The following is a 24,103-nucleotide window of genomic DNA, read 5'->3' as shown; positions in this document are numbered from 1 at the left end:
TTTCTGACCTCACTGCAAACCAGAATGCAGCAAAGGTGAACCTCCCTCAGTGGCAGGGGGTTATTTTTATAGGGGTGGGTTATTTTTATAGGGATTGCCACAAAGAAAACCTGGCCTCATAGTACTGAGGGTCATGCAAAGCTGGATGACACAGGCAAACATGCTCCTCTGTCATACAACAGGTTTTCCTTGCCCCTGCACAGCAGAAAATATTAAATCCAATCTAAAACTCAAGCCACAGAAGGGTTAACACCAAAGAGAAGCTTAATTGAGTAGACGTCTGATTCATGAGTTTTCCAAATAAGTGATTGATCAGACAGAATTTAGCAGGTAACAAGTGACAGGATGAGAGGAAATGGCCTTAAAGTTGTGCCAGGTGAGGTTTAGATTGGAAATTGGAAAAAATTTCCTAATTGAAAGGGTGATCAGATGGTGGAACGAGCTGTCCAGGGGAGTTGAGGGATCACAATCCCTAGAGGTTTTCAAAAAGTGTGTGGATGTCACACAGGGGGACATGGTTTAGTGATGGAATTGTCAGCATTGGGTTGATGATTGGAACCGATGGGCTTAGAGGTCTTTTACAATGTAAATGATTTTATGAGTTAATATGATTTAAAATAACAGCAAACATTTACTCTTTCAACCCAGATTTTTAATGAGGACCTGTTTCACCCCTTGTAGGACACAGCACAATCAAGTCATCACATCCCAACCACTGACACAGAATCTCTGGAATTCAGGACTGCAAAGGGAAGCATGAGAGGAGCTAGAAGCAGGAAATGTTGCTGTTTTACCTCCAAATCCCTCAGGACTGGATGATCTTCAATGCCAGGGAAAAGCACTCTCATCGTGTAGGTTCGGTAGTCGAGGAAAGGGATCCCAGCTCCATCCAGGTCACTTGTCAGCTCATGGATGTCTGTCTGCAGCTCTGCAAAGGCTGGCACAAAAACAGAACAACTCAGGGGGCAGTGAAAATCCAGATCAGCCTCACCAGAATGGGAAAAACCCCTGATCCTCATGAATGAGAATGAGGAATAAGGCAACGTGTGGAGAGGAGGAAGGTGGACGAGAGCAGGGTCACCTTTCCCACAACACAGCCTTTCCCCAGGGACATGTGTCAAGGATTTCTGTGGATTTTGAATTATCAAATCCAGTTAGGAGAGGACTGGGTGAGAGAAAGTCTGAACTTTCCTGAACTCTAGGAGAGGGTGGAGAAAGTCTGAACTGAGGGGAATCAAGGAAAGTCAGATTAGATCCAGGCTCGAGCCGCACCCACAAAGTTCAACACCGTGACATCTTGTCTCAAAGCTTTATGACTGGATGTCTCCCTCCTACCAACACAGTGTCATCCTGCCTCCCTCAGCCTACCTTCTTTGCACTCCAGGGCCACCCTGGACTCCAGGTTGTCCATCTGCATCTGCAGGCGCTTGAGGGTGAGGTCGCTCTCCCTGGACTTGCGCTTGTAGGCGATCAGCACGGCCACGATGAAGATGATGAGCAGCCCGCCGGCCACCGCGATGCTGACGATGGCTGGCAAGCTGAGAGGGCTGTCTGGGGAGATGTAGACCATCCCTGGGGAGAACTCCATCCCTCCCACACGAGCCTAGAGGGAAAGCAGCAAAGAGCTGCATTGAGACTGTCAAACTGAGCAGGAGCGCAGAGGAGCTCTGTCATCGTCCTGGCTGAGGGTGAACGGTGACAGCCCCTTGTCTCCCAAGCCAAAAGGGGAGGTCTTTGGATATGGAACAGCTTAAAAACACTTGAAATGATAGAATCACCTCTGTTGGCACTCACCATGAACCCAGCCACAAAAGGACTTGTGGTGAGACAAGTCGCTGGTCACAATTTCCCCAAATCAGTTTGGATTTCATCCTGGATTTTTCATTCCCCATCCTGATGTGTTGTGTGGGGCACTGATGTCACTCAGGCCCAAAATACACACAGAAAATAGAGCTCAAGGCATGGTTTGATGGCTCCTAACCCCACAATGGGGCAGAGGACACCTGACCCATTGAGTACAGTGGGACTGCAGAAATCAGAATCACTACTTTCTTTTGATTCTCCCACTAGATAAAGATGTACTTGGAAGCCTCTGGGATAGTGAAAATCCACCACAAACCCCACAAAGCCTGGCCCACTCTCTTTACAGCTCCTGTCTTAGGCACAGGTAGTCAGGGTGACTGCAGATGTGCACCAGTAAGAGTCAAACACAGCTTTTTGTTCTCCATGTACTTCCAGAAGTTCCCAGAGCTGCTCCCAGCCTCTGGAAGAAGCTGCTGTGAAAGGGCCTTGGTTTTAACAACCAGAAAGAAACCCTGCAAGTGCTCCTGCTGCAAGCCCAACAAAATGTTCTGCTGAAGCAAGTCCCTTAGAGCCCTTTTTTACAACATGAACACCACTCCCAGCAGGAATCCCACAGGACACAGCTGGCTTCAGGCTAATACAAGGCTGTTCAAAGCTATTTGTAGAGTTGGCAAAGCTTGAGTGGTGGGAGAAAAGCTCTGCTGGCTGGCCTGAAGGCTTCTGGGGCTGTGTTGTGGTTTGGGAGTGCTGGTTGTAGGTCAGCAGAAAGCTGGGAAGATGCCATGCAAAGATCCTGAAGGATGATGAGCCCCATCACTTCACCCCAGCTGAGCTGTGTCACAGAGGGGCACAGCTGGCCCTGCACAAAGGGCAAACTCCTGCTGCCAGGCAGAAATGCAATTAAGACCCAGGACTAACTGTTTCCTGCTCCCACTGCACCTGGGACCACTGCAGTGGGAAATAAACTGTTTTCTTCCTCCATTGTGAGGAGTTCTCCCTCACATTTCCTCAGGTTTCTCCCCCACACCCCAGTCCTGCATCCCACTGGCTCTCACCTAATCTCCAGCCTGTCTGGACACTTATTAATCCCAGGGTTTCCCCCTTCTCAGCTCAGGCACCTACTCAGGTTTCCTCTCTAGGCTGCAGGAGGAAGAAACTGGCCCAGCTGGAGCCAGCAGAAGGGACTACAGAGCAGAATCATGAATTAATGAATTTTCCCAGGTGCTCTCCACCCCAGCCCTTTCTGGGGACATGAATCCCAGTGACTTTATCATCTCCTAGAAGTTATTTCCGCCCCAGATGCAGCCCCAGGGAAGAAGGTTGTTTTGCTCTATCACCAGGTGTAGGCTGCTCCTCAGTGGCCAAAGAGACACGACTACAACCCTTATGTCATGGACCAGAGCAAAGAGAAGGTCTGAAAACAGCTAGTTTCCATCCATCCCTCTCATGCCACTTTGGGATGGGGTCTGGAGAGATGAAATGTCCACAATGAAAAACAAAACTAACCCTAAACTCCTCTCTTCAGGTAATAGTTTCAAGATGACCAGTTGCCACCATGACACTGATGGCTTGTAGAGCATTTTCAGTGGCCAAGGAACCTCAGACACACAGTTGGGATGCAGCAGTAATGAGTTTCCCCATCTATTTCAAGATACAAGGTCCAACTCACTTATAAATCCTGAGTTTTGTTGTTGGAACGTGGCCTGCTCAAATGAGAAGGCAAACTGCCAAAATCACATCCTAATCCCTGCACTGGAAGTTGCTCCCTTGTGCCCTAGACCACTTTCCCAAAATTTTCTCACAGCTCGCATGCTTTCCTTCCTGCCAGTGGATCAATAAATTGCTTAATTATTTTCCATTTTCTCTTTCTCCAAGCCCTGCAGTCAAACAAGTCCATTCAAGGAATATCAGACTAGACTCAAACAATCCCAATCCCAAATCCCAGTGCAGACCTATCCTCAAAGCTGGAAGAACAGCCCCTCTCCATGGGTGGGATTTCCCTCACCAAATATTCCACGTGCACATCCGAGTTCAACGCTGCAGCATGATTCCAGAGCCAACAAAGAGAAAAAGCACTTTCAGGATGTGATTTATGTGAGCTGCTCCCGATGCCTTTGACATTGGGATGAGGCGTTTCATTCAGTGGAAGTTCCCATTTCTCTCCACTCATGACAAGGGGATCTAAGCTCCAAAAAAGCAGATGTTCAAAGTCAGGCCCAGTGTGTTCCCTTTCAAAGGTGGTTTCATCACTGGGAAGGTCTCACGATCCACAAGTGCAGCTGCCATGATCTGAGGGAATCTGGCTCTTGAAGAAGAAAGCCTACGAGGCTGCAGTGTTATTGTGAGCTTTTAAAGGAAACACAAGAAAATATGCACATATAGCTCTACTTTACTTCTTAATCCACCGAGTGGTTCTGCAGGAAGGTATCTTTACCTTCCAGAAGGCTGACAATGAATCCCCTAAAGAACAAGAATCTAGCCATTTTTAAAGACTATTAATCATGAATTTGTCCTAAATTAGACTAAATGTTCTAAATGGGCTCAGTCAGAGCCTGATGTTCTCCAATGAAGCCTTAGTGGAGTTCAGGAGTTCTGAAGGAGTGTCATTCCTGGTGCAAATCTGGCCAAATTATCCCTCTAAGGATGAGATGAATCATTCCCTGACCTTCAGCTGCTACATTTGACCATCTCTCTGTTCATTATACCGAGTCTGGTGCACTTTCCAGGCTGAGTCAGAAACCAGCAAACCTTCAGATGTGTTCCACATCTTCCCTGCAGACCTCCTCTGGCGTAGCCACTCGTGGATCTTCCTCACATCTCTTTCTTTTCCTTGGAAAAACTTGCCTCTGAGTTTTAGTCAATGTTTTTAACCATCACCCAGGCCTTTTATTTCCTTGCTGTTTTTTTTTCAAATACTTAACTCTGTCATTGTGTAAAAGACAGCTCAAAATCAGACAGCTCAAAAGAAGACAGATCAAAAGCGTGTTGACATCAACGTATGTCATTGCCACTGCTCCTTCACTTAGAAATAATCTCTGTGCTGCACCAGTTGATTCATTCCCATGGCTCCCTCTCAGCTCGTGGCCACCTTACTTTGCAAGAAATGGTTTGTTCAACAATTTTCTCAAGGTCAGAGAGTAAATCCTTGGCAAAGGCAAAATCAGGAGGAAGAACTTCTATCAGTTATCCTGGCCATCAAAGAGATGATTGATGCCTTGAGAAGGCTGAGCTAGAGCAGAGGCTGGGCAGAGTTCCAGAAGGAAGCAGGGATTGATTCCAAGGATCTCCTCCATGGATGCACCTTGGGCAGCACCAGAGCCCAGCCAGGGCTGCCCCCAAGATGACCCAAAATGGCCCCAAAATGCACCAGCGCTCCCGGGGTCTCTCCCTGGGATCAGCTCTGCTCCATTCCCACCTTGCAGTTCATTGTCCCAGCCCAGCTTTAGCCCAGGCACTCCCACCCTGCTTGTTTTTCTCTCTCCAGCCCACGGGGTTTGTGCTCCTGGCCTGGGATTTGGCTCATTTGTCCTTGGTGCCCAACTGGAGCAGGAATTGTTTTGTCTCCCTGCTTTGGGCACAGAGCTCACCATCCCATAATGTGAAGCTCAAACCCACACACTAAAGCAGCTCAGAATGTGAAAATAGAAAAGCCAAACCCTGAGGTATCAGTTTGTGTGAAACGTAGTCCCAGCCTGAGCAGCAGAGATGCTGTGCCATACTGGAGGAGGCATTTTCCAGCCCTGGTTCCAGATGCAAAGTTCATCCTTGTGCATCTCCATCATCTTCCCAGTTTCCCAGCAGCATCCCCTGTTTGACCAGCATCCTCAAAAAGGGGTTATTTTATAATCTTTGGCTTCACCTAAACTGTCCAAAGCTACTGGAGCAGGGGAATCTTCCCAATTAGTGCAGCCTGGCCAGATGCCCATCATCCTGGATCCCCAGGGGTTGATTATTGCTCACCTGGCTTTGAGTTTTGTTTCCCCAGGATTGGCTTTGTCCGTCTCTGACAAACCATATGTTTAATCATATCCATGAAAATGACAAGGGAACATTTATTGCCGTGCTCAAAAGCTTTGGTTTTCACACAGAGAAAATCTCTCACTTCATTATTGCTCTTCTTGGAGAGTCTTAATGTGCTTTGCAATGAGTTGAGAGTCATGGTGTATTTGCATGGCTGGAGAGGATTATTGCCTCTATTTTCCAGATGACAAACTTTGGCACAGAGAAGTTAAGTAGCCACTACAAGGGATCCCAGCAGCAGCCACAAACAAGACCCAAACTGGTCATCATAAGCTCTGCTTCCTAAAAGTTCACTGAAAAATCTTTTTAAAGATCAAACTCTCTGAGTCTCATTGCACTGAAATAAACAAATTAATATGTGACAGATTCAGCTTTGGGGGGAGCAACAGAAGAACAGTTGTTCACGAGGAATGAGAAGCACTGATGTCAGTTGTCAGCTTTTGTTGTTCCCACCCACAGCTTGGTACAACTCCAGGGTGTTTGCTGATATGATGTTTATCAAGCACCAGCATCAAGGAATTCAAATTATTGAGAGGAAAGTGAAAAAAAGGATGATGTAATCACCAGGTCCATTCTTCACAGGTTCCAGGAAGGATTTGTAGGAGCACACTATGATTTATAGAAGTCAAAACTCTGAAGTCCAGTCACACTATTGTCCACATACTGCTTTTTTTTTTTTTTTTTTCTCTTACATAAAGGCAAATTTTAGTCACCATCCTGTCAACAAAGTGATGGGGACTGTGCTGAATTTAATAGTTTCATGTAGGAACATGTTACTCGTGATCTCAGGTGAGAATCCAGGGTTCACACAGCCCATACCAAAACAGAAGAGAGGCAAACTCTCCTACTGGGGTTTGATCATGGAAGGTGTCTCACTGCCCACAAAGACCTGCAGGTCACTTCTCCACTGTTCTACTTCTCCTTGATGGGAAAATTACACCAAAAAGGGGCTCTGATGTTTCTGGGAAGTCAAACAGAGATGCAAATGCCTTGGAGCCCTCTGCCCATTCTTTAGCTCTGCTGTTCCCTCTCAGGCCCACCTAGGGAGAAGGGGCTGAGGGTCAGCATCACTTACCATCACCTTGTGCCTCCCAATGAGGTTTGGGGACTCACAGAGGAGCTGCACGTCTGACACGGTCACTGCACAGGGCTTCTCCCCCACCAGCACGGTGTAGTTCAGCCTGGCATTGCCTCCTGCCACAGGTGGGATCAGATTCCTGCCCTGCACAGGAAGGAACATCACACCCCAAAATAACCAAATAAACATCAGGAAAGAGCTTTCTTTCCCCCTCTGGTTCATTCCTGGGATAGAAGTGTTGATATTGCATTTGATAGGATCACTGACACTGCTCCAGGCCAGGTTGGATGGATGGGGCTTGGAGCAGCCTGGTCTAATGGAAAGTGTCCCTGCCCATGGCAGGGGGTTGGAATGAGATGGTCTTTGAGGTCCCTTCCAAGCTAAGTATGATTCTATTATGACATTTGTAGCTCGCCATTTGCTCACACCGAGAGGAAAAGCCAATTTAGAAACTCACGCAGAGAACAGCGTGAGTGGTCACAGACTCAAAGCAGTGACAATGGCCTGTCCTGCTCCTCCCTCTCTGCCCCTGAGTGGGAAATGTTCCATCTAAGTCCTGCACAGTAAACATAGGCAGGCAAGCAAGTCAGAGCCCTTTCCAAACAGGCAAAAAGCATCTGCAGGTAAAATAACTTCTTTGCGTATTCACCGTGTAAAAAGAGCAGCACAGAAATGCTGCATCATAAAATTCCTTCTCTGTACTGCTGTGAAGTCTACAGAAATTTCAAGGGACTGATTTGGGTTAAAACAAGGGGGAGAGGAAGGTCTTGAATGAACAAGAAAGGAAACAGAGTTGGGTATTTCACTGTCAGCCACATTGCAAGGGTAGAAGATTTCTCTGGTGAACAGCCATGGGTATAAATTTAGGTTGCACACAGGAGTTAGTAATTTTAATTATGGGTGTGGGCAGTGCTTGGTGCTGGCTGATGGTGACTCTGATATGGTAGGAATGGAGGAAATTTCTGGGGTGCAATCAGGGTGATTTTTGGGGGTGCTGGCAGGCACAGAGAGGCAAGAGAAAGAATTTCAGTCCAGTCCTTGGTCCCCATCTCACCTTCAGGATGATGGGACTTCCAGGCTTCAGCTCCAGGATCCCTGAGGGATTGAAAACCTCGAAGATGGGGTTGGGGTAGTAGGTGAAGTTGGTTTTGTTGAGGATCAGCAGGGACTGCACATTGTCAAGGATGAAGCCAAACTCCTCCGGGCGCTCGGCGAGCTCAGACTGGTGATTGGGGTCCACAGCCAGAGCTGGGGCCTGGCAGGTCATCTCTGTGCTGTTCTGCACCTCACAGTTCTGGGGAAAGAGACCCAAAACAAGGAGTGTTTATGGAAACAGGGACCCTGGCAGGTCATCTCTGTGCTGTTCTGTACCTCACAGTTCTGGGGAAAGAGACCCAAAACAAGGAGTGTTTATGGGAATAGGGACTCTGGCAAAGTCAAAACCTTGCAATTAGGTCTCACACTCTGGTTGTTTTTTCAAAAGTGTTTTTGCAGTGCTTGCTCAGTTGTGCTCAGGATTCCAGTTTGGATATCAGGTTACCTGAAATGAATCCCAGCAAGCTGGAGAGGCAAAGACAAAGGTGAAGGTCTCAGAAGACCCTGAAGTTTGGTTCCAGCCCTGCCAAAAACCTTCTTTTTTTTGTGTGTGTGCCTTTCAGGGATGGGATAATATTTCTGGAAACAAATCTTGCCCTCTAGGGCTGCAATAAGAGATTTTAAGCTCCAGAGCTGTCAGCCAGCCCCTGTCCCCACTGTGGCATATCCCCTCCAATAGGAATATTACCAATATTCCAGCTCTGCAGTCGTACTCACATTGACATGCTCCTTTCCACCATGCTTGGCCCGGATCTGGGGGTTTTGGATGAGGTCCAGGTGAGTTCCCCACACAGCAATGGGAGTGTTGCCACTGGAGAATAAGAAATGGAATTAAAGAATGAACCCAGGTAACAGAACTCACCACGCCAGGAATGGGTGATCTGTGTTCCTAAATGTTGGTTGCAAAGTGTCTGAGCACGTCTCGTGGTCCCGTAGAGAGGGAAGGAAGAACAAAAATTTTTCATTCATTCATAAAGGGGAGAAATAAGTGAAGAAAAATGCTGAAACTGCCATGTCAGGGAGCCTCTGGGTATGGGTGCAAGGCTGGTACAGCAGGAGGTGGGGGCAGACTGATCCAGGGCTGAAAGGAGAGGAGATGTCCAAGAAAGCAAAGCCTTCACCTGTCAGAGCTCACACAGCCAGGACAGGAGGAGGAAATGCCATCAGCACACAGCCCCATCTCTGAGGGTTTCCCAGGGTTAGGAGTGCTCTCAGCAGTTTCAGCACCTGCCTGTGTAACTCCCTTTGGAAGCTGTCCAGGATGCAGTTTATTTCCTGCTGGGAAGGGGAGGCCATGTGGAAATCAATGGGGTTGTGAGAAGAAAGCTCAGAACCCCTTTCCTGCCCCCAGGTAAAGCTGCACGTACAGGAAAGGTGAGGCATGTGCATTATAAATGAGAAAACACCAGAGAACAAACACCCTGGGAGGAAGAAGGCAACAAATCTCCCCTGTTTCTGACCTTTGTTTGCAGTGTTCCTGATTTATCTTCCATTATTAATCAGCTGGGGAGGCAGGAGGGAATGCAAACACACTCAGAAGAGCTGCCAGGTTGGGTGAGCTCTGCTGCAGCCCCTCCAGTGGCACTCACACTGATGAACAAAACAGTTTTGGGGTTTATTCAGAGAGAATTGGCACAACCACATCTCCCAGCAAATACTCGTGGGACACTTCTCTGGAGGCTCCTCATGGTGGTTCACTCAAGGGCTGGACTGGTCCATGGTTAGGGCAACATTTGACCTTGAGCTCTGCAGAGTATCTCAAGTTTTTTCTCTCTAAAATATCAGCTATAATGGGAAATTTTACAGGGCAAACCCGAATTTTGTTGTTTCCATAAGATCTGGATGAGTTTTTTTGAATGCACAAGGGATCCTGATGAAGTCACACATCTGCTTACAAGAGACTTTCCCTGCCTTACAGAAAAAAATATCCTCTCTCCAAAATTCAGCTTCCCTGTAAAGATTCCTGACATCATCCAGGGAGAATCCTTCAAAACCCAGAGGTGTATAAACCAAATTCTTCTTTCTCCACTGATCTGGATCTTCTGAATTTTGGCTGTGAGCCTTTAAATTAATAATAATAATATAATTTCATTGCTATTATTATATAATGTAATAGTAATATAATTACTAATATAATTAATTTCTGCTGATTCAAACTAGAAGGGATTTTATATCTTTACCTGGCTGAAAGTTTTGTGTTCCACAAAAACCCAATGTGTGAACACACCTGCAGGTATGTGTGTCTATATAAAGACAAATCCTTTTATTTAATCAGCCAAATCTGTGCACACAGTTTTAAACCCACGAGTTAAAAATTCTCTGTTTGGGTTGGAATCTGAGCTTGCAGGCTCAGACCACAGGTAATAAACACAGTCACAGCACCTGACCTGAGAGAGGGAAAAGAAAAAAAGGTAAAGCAGTTTTTTTGTTTGATGAAGACTTAAAATCACCCCCAAACCCTTTCTGGCTTGAAAATAAAGGAAATAAAACTGTTTCTTGCCTTGAAAATCACCAGCCATTGGCATTTGTGCCTGCATCTGGATGCTCAGCCAGGTGGGAGCAGAGCCTGGAGACCTGCTGCTGCCCAGCAAAATAACAGAGGTGCCAAAAGCCCTCAGAATTTAACAGTCTATTGCCCCAAAAGACCCTGAGTATCATTTTCTGCCTGCAGACTCAGGTAATTGCTGGATGTAACTCAAATCAAAACCAGATCAAAATTATTAATGGAGACTCATAAAATTTTATTTACTTGCCAGCCCAGTGTGATTTTTTTTTTTGGCTATGGAAATAAATTAGCAGTAATCTTTTCTTTATTGTTTTGAAAAAATAAAGGTTTTAGGCCAGGCTTGGTGCATTCATTCACTGGTTTTGCAAAGCTGGCTTAGTGGCAATCATCTCTCCCTGGGAACAGCTCAGCCCCACAGTTACAGCACCTAAAACTCTCCCTGACACCCCAAACCCCTGTAGCAATCCTGGATATTCCATCTTCTCTCTCCAGGGTTGTGCACCTTTGGAGTGACTCAAAAGTGCTTAAGAAGGAGCATGAAATTGGGTAGGTCTGGTTGAAAATGCTCAAGTTGATGCTTCCTGATTTCAGATGAAGAAAGCAAAGGGGAGAGGTTGTACCCAAAAATGCTCTATCCCTGGAAATGCTCAAATCATGCCTGGAACTGTTCAAAAGCTGTGTGGATGTGTCACTTGGGGACACATTTTGGTGGTGAACATGTCTTTTGGTGGTAAAGAATTGGAGACAATTATCTTAGAGGTCTTTTCCAGCCTTAATCATTCCGTGAGTGATGAGACATGTGCAGTCCCAGCCATCCATCCTAACAGCTACACACCCCACAAATAACCTAGTACCTCCTAAACAAAAACCTCACCCTTATTTCCATTTTTCAGGGATTTGGGATGGGAGGTCCCATCCATCCTAGCAGCTACACACCCCACAAATAACCTAGTACCCCCTAAACAAACACCTTACCCTTATTTCCATTTTTCAGGGGATTGGGGATGGGAGATCCCATCCATCCTAGCAGCTACACACCCCACAAATAACCTAGTACCCCCTAAACAAACACCTTACCCTTATTTCCATTTTTCAGGGATTTGGGATGGGAGATCCCACCCATCCATGGGACACAGAGTCCCTGCACCTCCAGGCTGGGCAAAGCTTTGCCAACACACCTGAGGCATCTCCTTGGCTGCTCCTTCTCCTCTTCCTGGCAGCTTCAGCAGAGAAACCAGGGAGCGAGGAGGCTGTGGAGAACTCCTCACCTCCCAGCCACACCTGAGGCCAGGGAGGAGGAGGAAGAGGAAGGTCCCTGTGCTGCAGCTTTCCAGGGGATTTTCAGGAATGCGCTCTCCTGGGCTGTCAATCTTGCACCTTTAAGCAGCACTGAACTGGCTTTATAAGGGAGTAAAGTGATTTCTCATTTCACTGATAACCTGGACTCTGACTGGAAATAAAAGGCCCAGATGGAAAATCCTGACATTAAAGCTTCAAGCCCAATGTGCAAAGACTCAATCCGGCTAAATCAGTAAATTCCCTCACGGTAATTAAAGGCACTAATTGATTTGTGAAAACATCTTTGGGATGGGAGCTGAAGTGGGGGGATTTACAAGCCCTGCTCCTAATCCCCAGGGACTCCAATCATCCAGTTTGACAGGGAAGCAGAGAGCTGCCATGGATGAATGAGGGGAGACTAAGATTTCTTATTTTGTATCTTTTCAAGGAAATACCAGTGCATTTAATGACCAATTTCTCCCTTCCTCAGGCCATTTCTCCAGGCTTCTGAGAGTTTGGGTATCACTTTGATGCTTCCCACAACCAGGGCAAACGCTGCTCTCAGGCACCTTCACGTGAACCCTGAGAATGCACCAAAGCAGCATCAAGAGGGTGAAGAGAAAAAGGGATCCCTAACGAGGATAAAGGCTCTTGGATAGGGCAGGGAGCAGGGCTCCCATTGTGTTTCATCTCAGGACAGAGCCCTGGGGCTTCCAGGCACCATGGCCAAACAGGCAGGGCTTAGTCCTGAAGCATCCAGTCCATGAAGGCTGTGGGAAATATAGGAATTTCAAATCCATGAGGGCTGGGGGAATTGTGGGAATTTCAAGTCCATGAAGGCTGTGAGAATTGTAGGAACTTGATGTCCATGAGGGCTATGAAAAAGGTAGAAATTACAAATCCATGAAGTCTGTGGGAAATATAGGAATTTCAAGCCCATGAAGGCTGTGGGAAAGGTAGGAATCACAGCTTGCAAAGTGTGAGAGAATGAAATGGTTCTTGGCTTAAATATTGCTAAAATCATGGAAATCATGGCTTAAATATTGCATAAATCATTTGCCCACTGCAGCAAACTGCAAACAAGCAGCTACTCATCTGTGACTACTGAAGCCACCCCTCCCCAAATACACCTACAAACAGATTTTGGAGTGTGGAGGGACCTTGGGATGAGATAAATGTGATGCTATTGTCCAGTCCTCCCAGGCTCGGGAGAAGAATGTGATTCTAGAAGAGACACTGGGATGCTCAAACATTCAGGGGAAGATGCCATGGGCAAAGCACCCACCCAGGTGCCAGGGGCAAGCTCAGCCCAGCTCAGGCTGCAGCTGGTGTTGGACAAAGAAGGAAGGAGCCAACCCTGGGAGGTGGGAACCTTGTTCTTATCAAGTGTGATGCCTTGGGAAGGCTGAGCTAGAGCAGAGGCTGGGCAGAGTTCCAGAAGGAAGCAGGGATTGATTCCAAGGATCTCCTCCATGGACCCACCTTGGGCAGCACCAGAGCCCAGCCAGGGCTGCCCCCAAGATGACCCAAAATGGCCCCAAAATGCACCAGCGCTCCCGGGGTCTCTCCCTGGGATCAGCTCTGCTCCATTCCCACCTTGCAGTTCATTGTCCCAGCCCAGCTTTAGCCCAGGCACTCCCACCCTGCTTGTTTTTCTCTCTCCAGCCCACGGGGTTTGTGCTCCTGGGCTGGGATTTGGCTCATTTGTCCTTGGTGCCCAGCTGGAGCAGGAATTGTTTTGTCTCCCTGCTCTGTGCACAGAGGGGAGACAAATCCCATAATATGAAGCTCAGACCCACACACTAAAGCAGCTCAGAATGTGAAAAATAGAAAAGCCAAACCTGAGGCATTGAGTGAACTCAGCTGTGATAACTCCCCTGCCCAGGGCTGGGACATTCACACTGAAGGTGCTCACTCTGCTGCTGGGCCAGGATGGGACATAATGGAGCCAGCTGGGCTGGTGCAAGAGGCAGCTGTGCCAACTTAGAAGGTGTCAAAAACTTGTGATCCACCACATTCCATCATCCTGGTGTCCCTGATCCACAGCTTTCCATCATCCAGTGGGAAACTCCCTGCTGGGTGTTCCCCCCTAAGTATAAACCCAACAGAGGTTGTGTTCTGGGGATTTTCTTCATTATTTCTTTGGGATGCCCCTTGTCCTCTGATGGATCCACTCTGTGACCATCACTTCAACTGACTGACATCAAAATTGCAATGACCAAGTCCTGTGGAGCCTACAAGTGGTGCAATCTTTCTATTCTCATCCTTTTCTTTCTTACCCATTTTTTATTTGATATTTTTAGGCTTATGTATTTTCATATTGCTCGAGATAATAACAACCAGAATGGATTTGTAGCTAAAACCAAATTGTTCTAAAATAAACCTATATATATATTTACATATATATATTTGCAAACACTGATCATTCAGTGTCATTTCACTCTAATCCACCCTGAGGGATTTATTGGCTCTGGAAAGTATCTCTGCACAAATTCTTGGTGCACACAATGCTTGGAAATCAGTTTCTACACCAAGGGCCAAAGTTATCAGGGCAGTGCTCCTTTAAAAACCCATGGGAGTTGGGAGAAAGGTTTTCCTGGGATACTCACCTGAAGATGCTCCACTCAGGCTCGATCCTCAGGATGGTGGGATCCTCTACATATTCATAGTGCAGCTCCTGATGGATCTTGGCCTTGTCCACTCTCACAGACACCTTCACCTTCTCAAAGCCTTCGTAGGAGGCCGTGGTGTTGCAGACAATGTGCTTGGTGGATCTCCTGGGAGGAGGAGAAAGTAAATGTGAACCAGGTGCTACCAGCAGCAAAATGGTGCCAGAAAGAGCCCAACTATTTATTCTTATGTCCTGTGGCCAAACCTGTGCACTGAAGAGTTGGAACTCAGTGTGAACCATTTGTGTTCCTGTAGCAGTGTCTGGGGAAGTGGCATTGCCTTTTCACTGGTTTAAATAAAACCACAAGAGCCCTCATCTCTCAGGACTCAGAGTAAAATCTGAACCCCAAGGGCAGTTCAAGCCAGGCCTCTCTGCAGAAGTGTTTCTCTGTGATTAAGTATTTGATGGATGTTTCCTTCCTGCCTGCAGACATGTGCAGCAGCAGCTCGTAAAAGGGGTGTTTGCACCTCAGCTTTGCAGTCTGGGATCATAAAGTTTACTTTGCATTAGGACTGTAAGTCTTATTTAAGTGCAGTTTGCAGCATGCCTGGGACCTCTGCAAGTGTAATATAGTGGGAAGCATTTTATGATTAAAGAGGATTCTGCATAAACTTTTCCTTTTTGGCAGGGCTCAAACCCAGCTCCAGGTCTGCATTCCTTTCAAAATGAGTCAAAAATCCGGGCACCAAACATTCTCAGACTTCCCAGTCCTGTGGTTTGTGATGCAGCCTCACCTTATACCCCTAAAATGGGGGTGTAAGTCACCTCTAAAGACTGCACCCTCCAGGTGCCCTCTAAAATTCCCCAAAAGACAGTGCTCAATCCCTCCTAAAATTCCCCAGCCTTCAGTGAGCATCTCCAAGAAGCTGTGGCTCCCACTTGGCATTTCAAATCACAGCCTGTGACTTCACCCTGCTGAATTTCAGATGCTGGATCGCTCCACAGTCATGACAGGCTGCTAAAGAGGATCCCCACAGCCAGGAGAGGGAAGGGCATTGCCCCAGGGCAGTGCTCCCAGGTCTCCTGTGAATGAGCTTTTCCTCTGCCAAGGACATATTTGGGAGAAATGTGCCAACTTCATCTTCAGCCCCCATCTCTACTGGCAGCAAAATGTGCTGCTCTGGGTAGTTTGGAGCTGCAGGAGCCCCTGGGAATGGGATTCAGACTCATTCTCACAGGGATCAGGGAACATCCAGCAGGTAACACTGACATTAAGCCTCTCTGAAGCGCCATTGAGCAGGAGCCAACACGGAGCTGAAATGTTGCAAATCATCCATTTCTTAGCACTACAGGACTATTCTGGGATAAAAGGGAGGTGGTTTAGTACTCCGAACTGATGTTGTCAGATTTTCTTTGTCACCTCCACTAAAGCAGGGACATGAAAATGAATCTTTTAAACGACGTACTCCCAGAGCAAGTAGCAGAGCGCAGGACCGTGGAGAATTGTACTGAAATCTGACAAGAGGCCACGGGAAAAAGCACATCAAATACCAGTCAAAACAATGAAATAAATCCTATTTTCTCTCCCCAAAACATGGCCAGCAAGGCTGTGCATGGTGCAGAATGCACAAGTCCTGTCGCAGCAGAGGAGGCACTTGAGGGACAAGGTGTCAGGGCTGCAGGAGAAGTTTCCTGACTTTAATTGACATTTAATCTTTCACACCCAGGCATGAGCAGCAGGAAGGGCTCATATGTACCTGTAGAAGAGGCAGGGCTGTCTCCCAAAGGTCACAATGACATTACTGCCAGCGTTGAGGTTGTTGCCTGTGATTGTCACCTGGGTGCCACCCGACACTGGTCCTCGCTTCGGCTTCAGGTCGGAGAGGGTGAGAGTCTGTGGAGGCAAGGGGAGGTGTTGGAGACACAGCAGAGGGACCTTCCCCCTCCTGTTAGTGCTGGAGAGAGGGAGGCACCCCCAAGGATTAATCAGGGCTTCTGAAGTTGGCCACACCTGGCTGATAAAGGAGCCTGGGGTGACCAGTCCTGTCAGAGACCCTCTGCTCGAATGCCAGGTTTGGTGGGATGAGTTCAGACCCAACCCCAGTCTGTTCTCACTCCTCCAAAATGAGATCTGCCCTTGTACCCACTCAGAAACATTCCTACAAAGACAGGTCCATGCCTGGAGCACCTTGGGTCACATCCTCTCCTCTCCACTGCTTGTTTGGCACAGCCCAGGGATCTTTTTGCTGTCACACAGCACCAGCACTGCAGGATAACTCAGGCAGTGAACTGGTTTGATTGGATCTTAATGGGGAATCTCCACCACCAAACTGTGGAACTCAGACAAAAATTGCTTGGTTTTGAGAAGGTCACTCAACTTTACTGATTCTCAGAATCACAGGATAGTTTGGGTGGGAAGGGACCTTAAAGATCAGCCAGTCCCACCCCAGCCATGGGCAGGGACACCTCCCACTATCCCAGGGTGCTCCAAGCCCTGTCCAGCCTGGCCTTGGACACTGCCAGGGATGAGACACAGCTTCTTTGACCTCACCATCCTCACAGGGAACAACTCCTTCCCAATATTCCATCTAACCCTGCCCTCTGGCAGTGGGAAGCCATTCCCCCTTGGATGGAGGAGAGCTCAGCAGAACATCTGAGTTTGCTCTTGTCTCTCCCACACAGGATCCCAGAACCACTGAGGTTGGGAAAGACCTCCAAGGTCACCGAGTCCAGCCTGTGACCCATCCCCACCTTGACAACCAGAACAGAGCTCATCCAGCTGTTCTTTGAACACCTCTAGAGATGGGGCTCCATCACCTCCTGGTGCAATTCCAATGTTCAACCACCCTTTCCATGAAGAAATTCCTCCTGATGTCCAGCCTGGACCTGCCCTGGTGCAAAATGCCCACACACAACCCTAAATCTTTCTCTGTTCTGACCTGGATGTTGAGGCAGCCTCGAGCTGTCCTCCACCATGGTGATGGTGCTTCTCTGAAATGCCACAGCCTCAGAAGCAGCACTTCCCACTTGAACACCTTTTCCCTTTTCCTGCTGATTTTCTGAGCCTCTTTTCCCAGCCTAACACAGCGTTGTGTTAATATATCAAAAAGAGGCACAATTCCTTCAGAGGCCCCAAATCTCAAAACTCTTTTTCTTACCTTGCAACCCTCCCTTCTTCCCCAAATCAAGATAAAATACTCACACTCTGAAGGCACAGATCACCCTGTTACCACAATGCAGAGAGGAGACATCAATATTCAGGGAGAAATTTGGTGTTACAGTTTATTCTTTCATTTGCATTTTAATAGAAAAACTTTCCATTCAGTCCCAAGTGAAAAGCTACTATATGCATTTAAATGAAGATTATTTCTTTCCCCCTCTCTTTAAGAATGATGACACAAGTGCTTGAAGCTCTCAGCTCCTCTGAGCGAGCAGGTACATCATGCAGTCACCTTATTGAGCTTTGGAGACCATTAATCCATGTTTATAAAACCACCTGACACACACCACAGCTCCCACTCTCACACACACTGAGCCACCTCTGTTCCCAGGCCCCTCTGGTTCAATCATTTTGAAAAACAGCGGCAAGATTTCCATTTTTCCATTTTGCTCCTATTCTAAATGCAGCTCTTGGAGGAAGGGCAGAACATGAAAACCAGACTTACAGCTCTGTAGAAGGATCTGTTGTCAGAGCTGGGCACTTTCTGTGTTTAAACCTGGCTGGTTATCACCTGATGGTTTGGAAGCTGGTTTTATCCTTAGAAACATGGAATTTTTGAGGTTGGAAAAGACCCCTGTGATCTGCAAGTCCAGGCATTAACCCAGCACTGGCAAGGCCATAACTAAAGCACCTCTCTAAGCACCTTGATCACTTCCAGGGACAATGATTCCACCACTTCCACCACAGGGCAGCCTGTGCCAGTGCTTGGCAACCTTCTCATCAAGAAATTTTCCTAAAATCCACCCTGAGGCTTCCCTGGCCCAGCCTGAGGCCGTTCCCTCTGCTCCTGTCCCTGTTCCCTGGAGCACAGCCCGACCCCCCCGGCTGTCCCCTCCTGGCAGGGACTTGTGCAGAGCCACAAGGTCCCCCTGAGCCTCCTTTGCTCCAGGCTCAGCCCCTTCCCAGCTCCCTCAGCCCCTCCTGGTTCTCCATTCCCTTCCCAGCTCCCTCAGCCTCTCCTGGTTCTCCAGACCCTTCCCAGCTCCCTCAGCCCCTCCTGGGGCCCCAGACCCTTCCCAGATCTGTTCCCTTCCCTGAGGAGCTCAAAACTGGATCCAGGATTTGAGGTGGGGTCTCAGCAGTGCCCAGCACAGTGGGGCAGGCACTGCCCTGGTCCTGCTGGCCACACTATTCCCGATACAATCCGGGTGCCATTGGTTTCTTGGCCACCCGGACACACCTGGCCTCGTGTTCAGCCACAGGTCCTGTTCCACTGGGCAGCATTCCAGCCATTCTCCAAGCTTGGAGTGTGATTTTTCTGGGAATATTCTCTACCATTCTCTTTTAATGGAATAAAAGCTGCAGGAAGAGTATGGAAATGCAAAGGATGCACTTCAGTACTGCTCCTTTGTATTTTGGGTACCACCTCAAGCTCTGATGGCAGCTCCCTTACTGATGGACACCCCCACCAGTACAAATTCCTGCTACCTTGATGGCTGATGCTGGCAGGTGACCTCCCAGCTGGCAGAAAATGGGTTGGGAATGCCCAAAGCCTACACAGCCGCACTGCAGCGGCATCTGATTCAAAAATCATAGAGAACATTTGAGTTAAAGGCCCAAAAGAGCTTTGTCCCACCCTTGGGTGGGTTCCCTGCCCTCTCCTTGGGGTAGGTAAAGCAGCCATGGCCTTTTGAGGATCCTCACAGGCCACAGCCACAGCAGGAAGGCTCCTTGGCAAAGCCCTGCTGTGTCTGGAGCCAATCTTACAAACGGGTTTGTGGCTCAGCTTTCAAAGCTGTGATCAACCTTTAATTATTCACAGTGGCCTTCCTGAATATCGCACAGCACATTCACAGCAAAACTCCAGATTATTCACCGTTTCCTCACTGGTGGAAGGTGGTGGAAAATGCAAAGAGAGTCTTGTGGATCTGTGATAGGCTGGAGAGTGACAACGAGGGAAACAGAACAGGAAATTTTCTGTGTTGTCTAGGATTTTACCTACTTTCCTCACCTTCCCAACCCTTTCTTTCCTCCAGCACCTCCTGCACACAGGTTTTCCACAGAGAAGCACCATCAGAGCTGGGTCTAAACTGCTCCCCCATGGAGCTTGTCAGGACCTTGGTTCCCATTCCACTCCTCCTGGGAACACGGGAAGAGCAAGCTGTGACTCAAACACAGCTTGTGCACCTGGTAGAAGTTCCACAGCAGCAGCAAGAGGGGAAAAGATGAAAGGGATGGATGGGGAATGCTCCCCAAAACGAGGATTTTAGGAGCAGACTCAGAAGAAATGTGGAGCAGCCCACAACACCTGCACTGAGACACAATATATTCATCTAAAGCCAGAATAAAGGTAAACTTTCTTCAGTAAATGTAGTATTCTTTTTCATTGAAAGACTGGGGCAATAATCACAGCAAGAAAATGAATAACTAAAAAAATATATTTCATTTATATCATCATAAATTTCATTCCAGCTTTGTTTCCCTCTTGGCTTATTGTACTTTCTAATGCAATTTGCAGGTTTTGATCACAGATGAGTTTAAAACAAACGAGCAGCTATTTGAATTTAAAAGTTCTGGTTAGAAAGGTGGAGAAGAACCATTCTGGCATCTCTAAACTAAGCCACCTCTTTCTCAAAACACTGAAATTAAATACTTTGTTGAGTCCAAACCATTATCTCTTTGAATTCTTGCAAGACAGGGAAAGGCTGAACCAATTGGCCAACTTCGACCAAGTTTTCCTTCAGACCTCTCGAAAACCAATTTTCCAGAAGATTTGCTGTGAGTCAAGAAGTGACATTTATCTCCCAGGTGATGCCCTTCCTTGGTTTTCAAACATCTTCCTTCCCTTCAAGCTGCTCTGCAGGATGCCAAGGCACGTCGAGATTCCTGCAACAGCATCTCTGCCCTCCCGGCAGAAAAACCCGAGGAAGCCAAAAAAACACAGCTCCCACTGTGAAAGCAGCGGACACGGGAGAGGGAATATGATGGGCAGGCTGGAGAGTGTCTGTATTTTGGGTTTTTTTTGTCTAGCACAAAGGTGTGGAGGTATTCAGCAGAGAAAACCCCGGCGGCTTCGCGCTCGTGCCCTGGCAGCCGGGAAGGCGGCAAGCGGAGGGAAAAGCTGTCACAGATGGACACGGATGATCAAAAGCAGACAGCAATTCCAGGAGTAGCAAAGGTGACACATTGAAGTGTAATGTCCTGGAAAGAGCCCTTCTGGCTGCCTGGTAGGGGCTTTCTCTCAAGGTGTTTCTGTGCCCCTGCCACAGCAACACCTGAGTGACATCGGGAAATGCGGAGAACAGAGAAACTTCTGTAGCTCGAGGGGGGAATCCAAGACATTTGCATTCATTACAAGTTCCCTTTACCATAAAGAAATGCTCAGGCATGTGAATAATTTCAGAAGAGACCCATTCTCTTGCAAGAGTAGAGAGCTTTTGATGGGAACAAAGGGACCCTCTCATCTCAAACCTGCACAGATCTGAACAGATCAAGGCCAGACAATGCTTGCATGTCCCCAGCAAGGGGCCTTAGAGGAATAATCAGGTCTCTTGGACAAGGAACATCATCAGAAGGGAGGAAAAAAGCACAGGTTGAGTGTACAACATGTGTTTGCACTTGAACTGAAGCTGAAGCTTGCAGGTGTCTCTTGTTTCATCATGGAGCATCCAAAACCAGCACTGAGCCCCAGTCACATCTTACAGCTCACCACCAGCCTGAGCTGGATCTGTCCTGATCCCAGTGCTCCTGGTGTGGATGGGATGAATAAACACCTGGGGAATCCAGGAGGGTGGAGAAAGAAACCCAGTCAAGACCATCACACTTATGCTGCTGAAGGGTTTTAATGAGTACTGGCAACCCCTGAGTTTCTTCTGGACAACACTGGTGGCTCCAAGCAGAGGGGTGTTGGTAGCAGAAGCATCACACCAAAAAAAAAAAAAAAAAAAATATACTAGGGAAATTTTCCCCTTTTTTAGCTCTTTTTTTTTTTCTTTCCTGCACAGCTCTTTTAACTATTAATGAGAATTTTCTGTATTAATTTGGACCGCGGCTGCATGGAACTGTAACTGGACTAATAATCTGGACTATTATTAGGTTGTTAAAACTTTAATTAGACCAGCTATTTTTGCTGGGAACAAGATGTTGAAAGGAAATGGAATGAACAATTTGGTGCACCGGAACGGCAGCGAAGAGTTCGGAGGCTCAGCGTGGTGAAAGACAGTGGGCAGAGGGAGGAAAGAGGAGCAAGGCCAAGGAGTTCAGGGCCAAGGAGAACTTTTTCAGGAACTTACCATGAAGTAGTAGAGCTGAGAAGACCTGGCCATGAACTCTGGCTTGCACTCGGCCACGCAGATTTCCACGAATCCGGCGTGCTGGCTGGGCTTGGCCTCCCCCATCTCACACACGATCCTGAGGGGAAAATACCGACCAGGAGCAGAGTTTGAGGGGTGGTTCTGGTAAGATGGAATTGCACCTAAGAGCCCACACTGCTAGGGGATGGACTGTAGATTAATCCACCCTCTTCTGTCCCATCCAGAATCCAAATTGTGGTTGAAGTTATTCTTGAGAAAGTGGTGGCTTCTGGCTGGGACAAGTGCTGAGGTGGGGTAAATCTACTTAAATACACAGAGAAATGTTGGGCTGAGGTCTGGCTCCATCCCTTTAAGCTCCAGCCTGGCATGGTAGAGGCAGCTCTAAGGTTTAATGATCCCTCCTGCATTTAGCAAGAGGTTTTTCAGGATTGCTGCCTTCCAAACAGGAATTGAACACCTTGGGGTGACTGCTTGGTGAAAACCAGGATAACTTCAGGCCATTTGCCATGAGGCTCACCTAATTATGCAATCCAAACACAGTAATGAGTGGATTATTAAATAAATGGAATATCCTGAGCTGTATGTGCTGTATGTGAGGAATGACTTCTTCCATCCCTCAGTTCCCAGGCTGGAATGGGTTCCTTGGAAAGCCCTGCAGGTAGGAATGTCATTAGGTGTGCTGTGGCCTTTGGTCTGCCACACACCCCACTTACTGCTCTGCCGGGATGTACCCTTCCACCAGGGGCTTGCACTCCACGCCGGCCACTTTGACGTAGGACGCGATATCCCGGAATTCCAGCCCCAGGTTCTCCCCACGGATGGTCACTCTGGTCCCTCCCTCACGAGGGCCTGTCACGGGGTTGATCTGGGGAAACAAGCCAAGAGAAAGTAGAACGATCAAACCAGGCACCAGAATCCTCTCTGTGGCATTCACATTTTCTGCAAAAATCCCTTCACCCAGGATTTTCTCCTGGGAAGCTGAGAAGCCTCAGAGAAAAAGGAAAACAATAATTATCTCATTTGCTTCTCCTGTGTTTTGCTGCTCTGGAATGTGTTTGGAGATTGTTTACCCACACGTGATTGTTCCATTGGTTTCATGTGAATTGTTTTCACTCTTTGGCCAATCAGGGCCAAGCTGTGTCAGGGCTCTGGAGAGAGTTTTCATTATTATCTTTTTAGCCTTCTGTCTGTATCCTTTCTGTATTCTTTAGTACAGTTTAGTTTAGCATTCTTTAATATAATATAGTATCATAAAATAATAAATTAGCCTTCTGAGAGCATGGAGTCAGATTGATCATTCCTTCCCTTCGTCTGGGGGCAACACAAATACAATACCTGTCAGGTGAAAGAACAGGCAACTTTTGGGGATCACTAGGGACACTTATAATTATAAATGCTGAACAAACCTACTTCAGATACTCAGAGTACGCAAAATTCTGCCCCAGACCTCATTTACTCTCTTTTAACTACTTGCAAAACATTCAGGGGTGAGTAGAAGATTTTTTTGTAGGGATTTGTGGAGCTGCAGCTGAGCTTTGCACTTTGTAGATTTTCGCCATGGAAAGGCAGCAGAGGGACACAGTGGAGAGAAATGGGAGAAAGAACAAGACAAGGACATAAAGGGTTGAGCTAGTCACTTGAAATCCTAAATTTCCAGCCCAAAGCATGTGGAGGTAATGGTCATGCAGCAGAAATTCATCTGAAAATGTCCTTTGTGAAAAAAACCAGTCAAGCCACAGCCCCAGGAACAGGGTGTTGGGTTAGGTGTGGAGGAAGTGGATGGAGACTGAGACAGCAGCTCTGTGCTAACACCTCTTCCTGAAAGAGCTCCAGTTTCCCTCCTGGGACAGCTGGGGCCATTGGAAGGGTGGGCAGGGAGCATGGACAGATTATTTTTGGATCTCTGAGTCTCAGCACCAGAGGAGCAACCACCCTAGCCAAGCTGGGGGCTGCTGGAATGGTGTTTGCATCCCAGCCTGGCCCTGCACCAGACCCTCACAGGGCCTTGCTCCATCCCCCTTGTCCAGAGCCAGGTGGGAATCAGCCCTGGAACTGTCTCCTGAGCATTGGAACAGGAGGCAGTTCCAATGCTCCAACCAGAATCACAGGGCTGGCCCTTAATTATCTCCATTCTGCCCTTCCAGTTCCTCACCATGCCCTCTTTGCCATGCCACTGCCTGCTTGAGAGGGGCTCAAACACTTCCCTTGCAGGGCGTTCCCTGCTGCCTGCTCAGGATGC

The 24,103-nt window shown here is 47.7% G+C and overlaps 1 protein-coding gene across 1 annotated transcript in view; it reads right to left on the bottom strand.

Moving 5' to 3' along the window:
* The window catches only part of PLXNA4 (plexin A4), a 472,456-nt gene that overhangs the window by 52,031 nt on the left and 396,322 nt on the right, over positions 1-24,103 (bottom strand). Inside the window, exons 13-21 of the mRNA XM_030237722.2 lie at positions 22,578-22,729; positions 21,844-21,961; positions 16,149-16,285; positions 14,390-14,557; positions 8,714-8,807; positions 7,956-8,195; positions 6,899-7,045; positions 1,369-1,603; positions 795-937 (exon numbers count right to left, since the gene is read on the bottom strand). Of these exons, the coding sequence (XP_030093582.2) occupies positions 795-937; positions 1,369-1,603; positions 6,899-7,045; positions 7,956-8,195; positions 8,714-8,807; positions 14,390-14,557; positions 16,149-16,285; positions 21,844-21,961; positions 22,578-22,729 (1,434 nt within the window). The remainder of the gene's footprint in view (positions 1-794; positions 938-1,368; positions 1,604-6,898; positions 7,046-7,955; positions 8,196-8,713; positions 8,808-14,389; positions 14,558-16,148; positions 16,286-21,843; positions 21,962-22,577; positions 22,730-24,103) is intronic.

Source organism: Serinus canaria, chromosome 1A (assembly GCF_022539315.1).
Source record: "Serinus canaria isolate serCan28SL12 chromosome 1A, serCan2020, whole genome shotgun sequence".
Classification (NCBI taxonomy): Eukaryota; Metazoa; Chordata; class Aves; order Passeriformes; family Fringillidae; genus Serinus; species Serinus canaria.
This window is presented reverse-complemented; position numbering and strand designations above follow the sequence as displayed.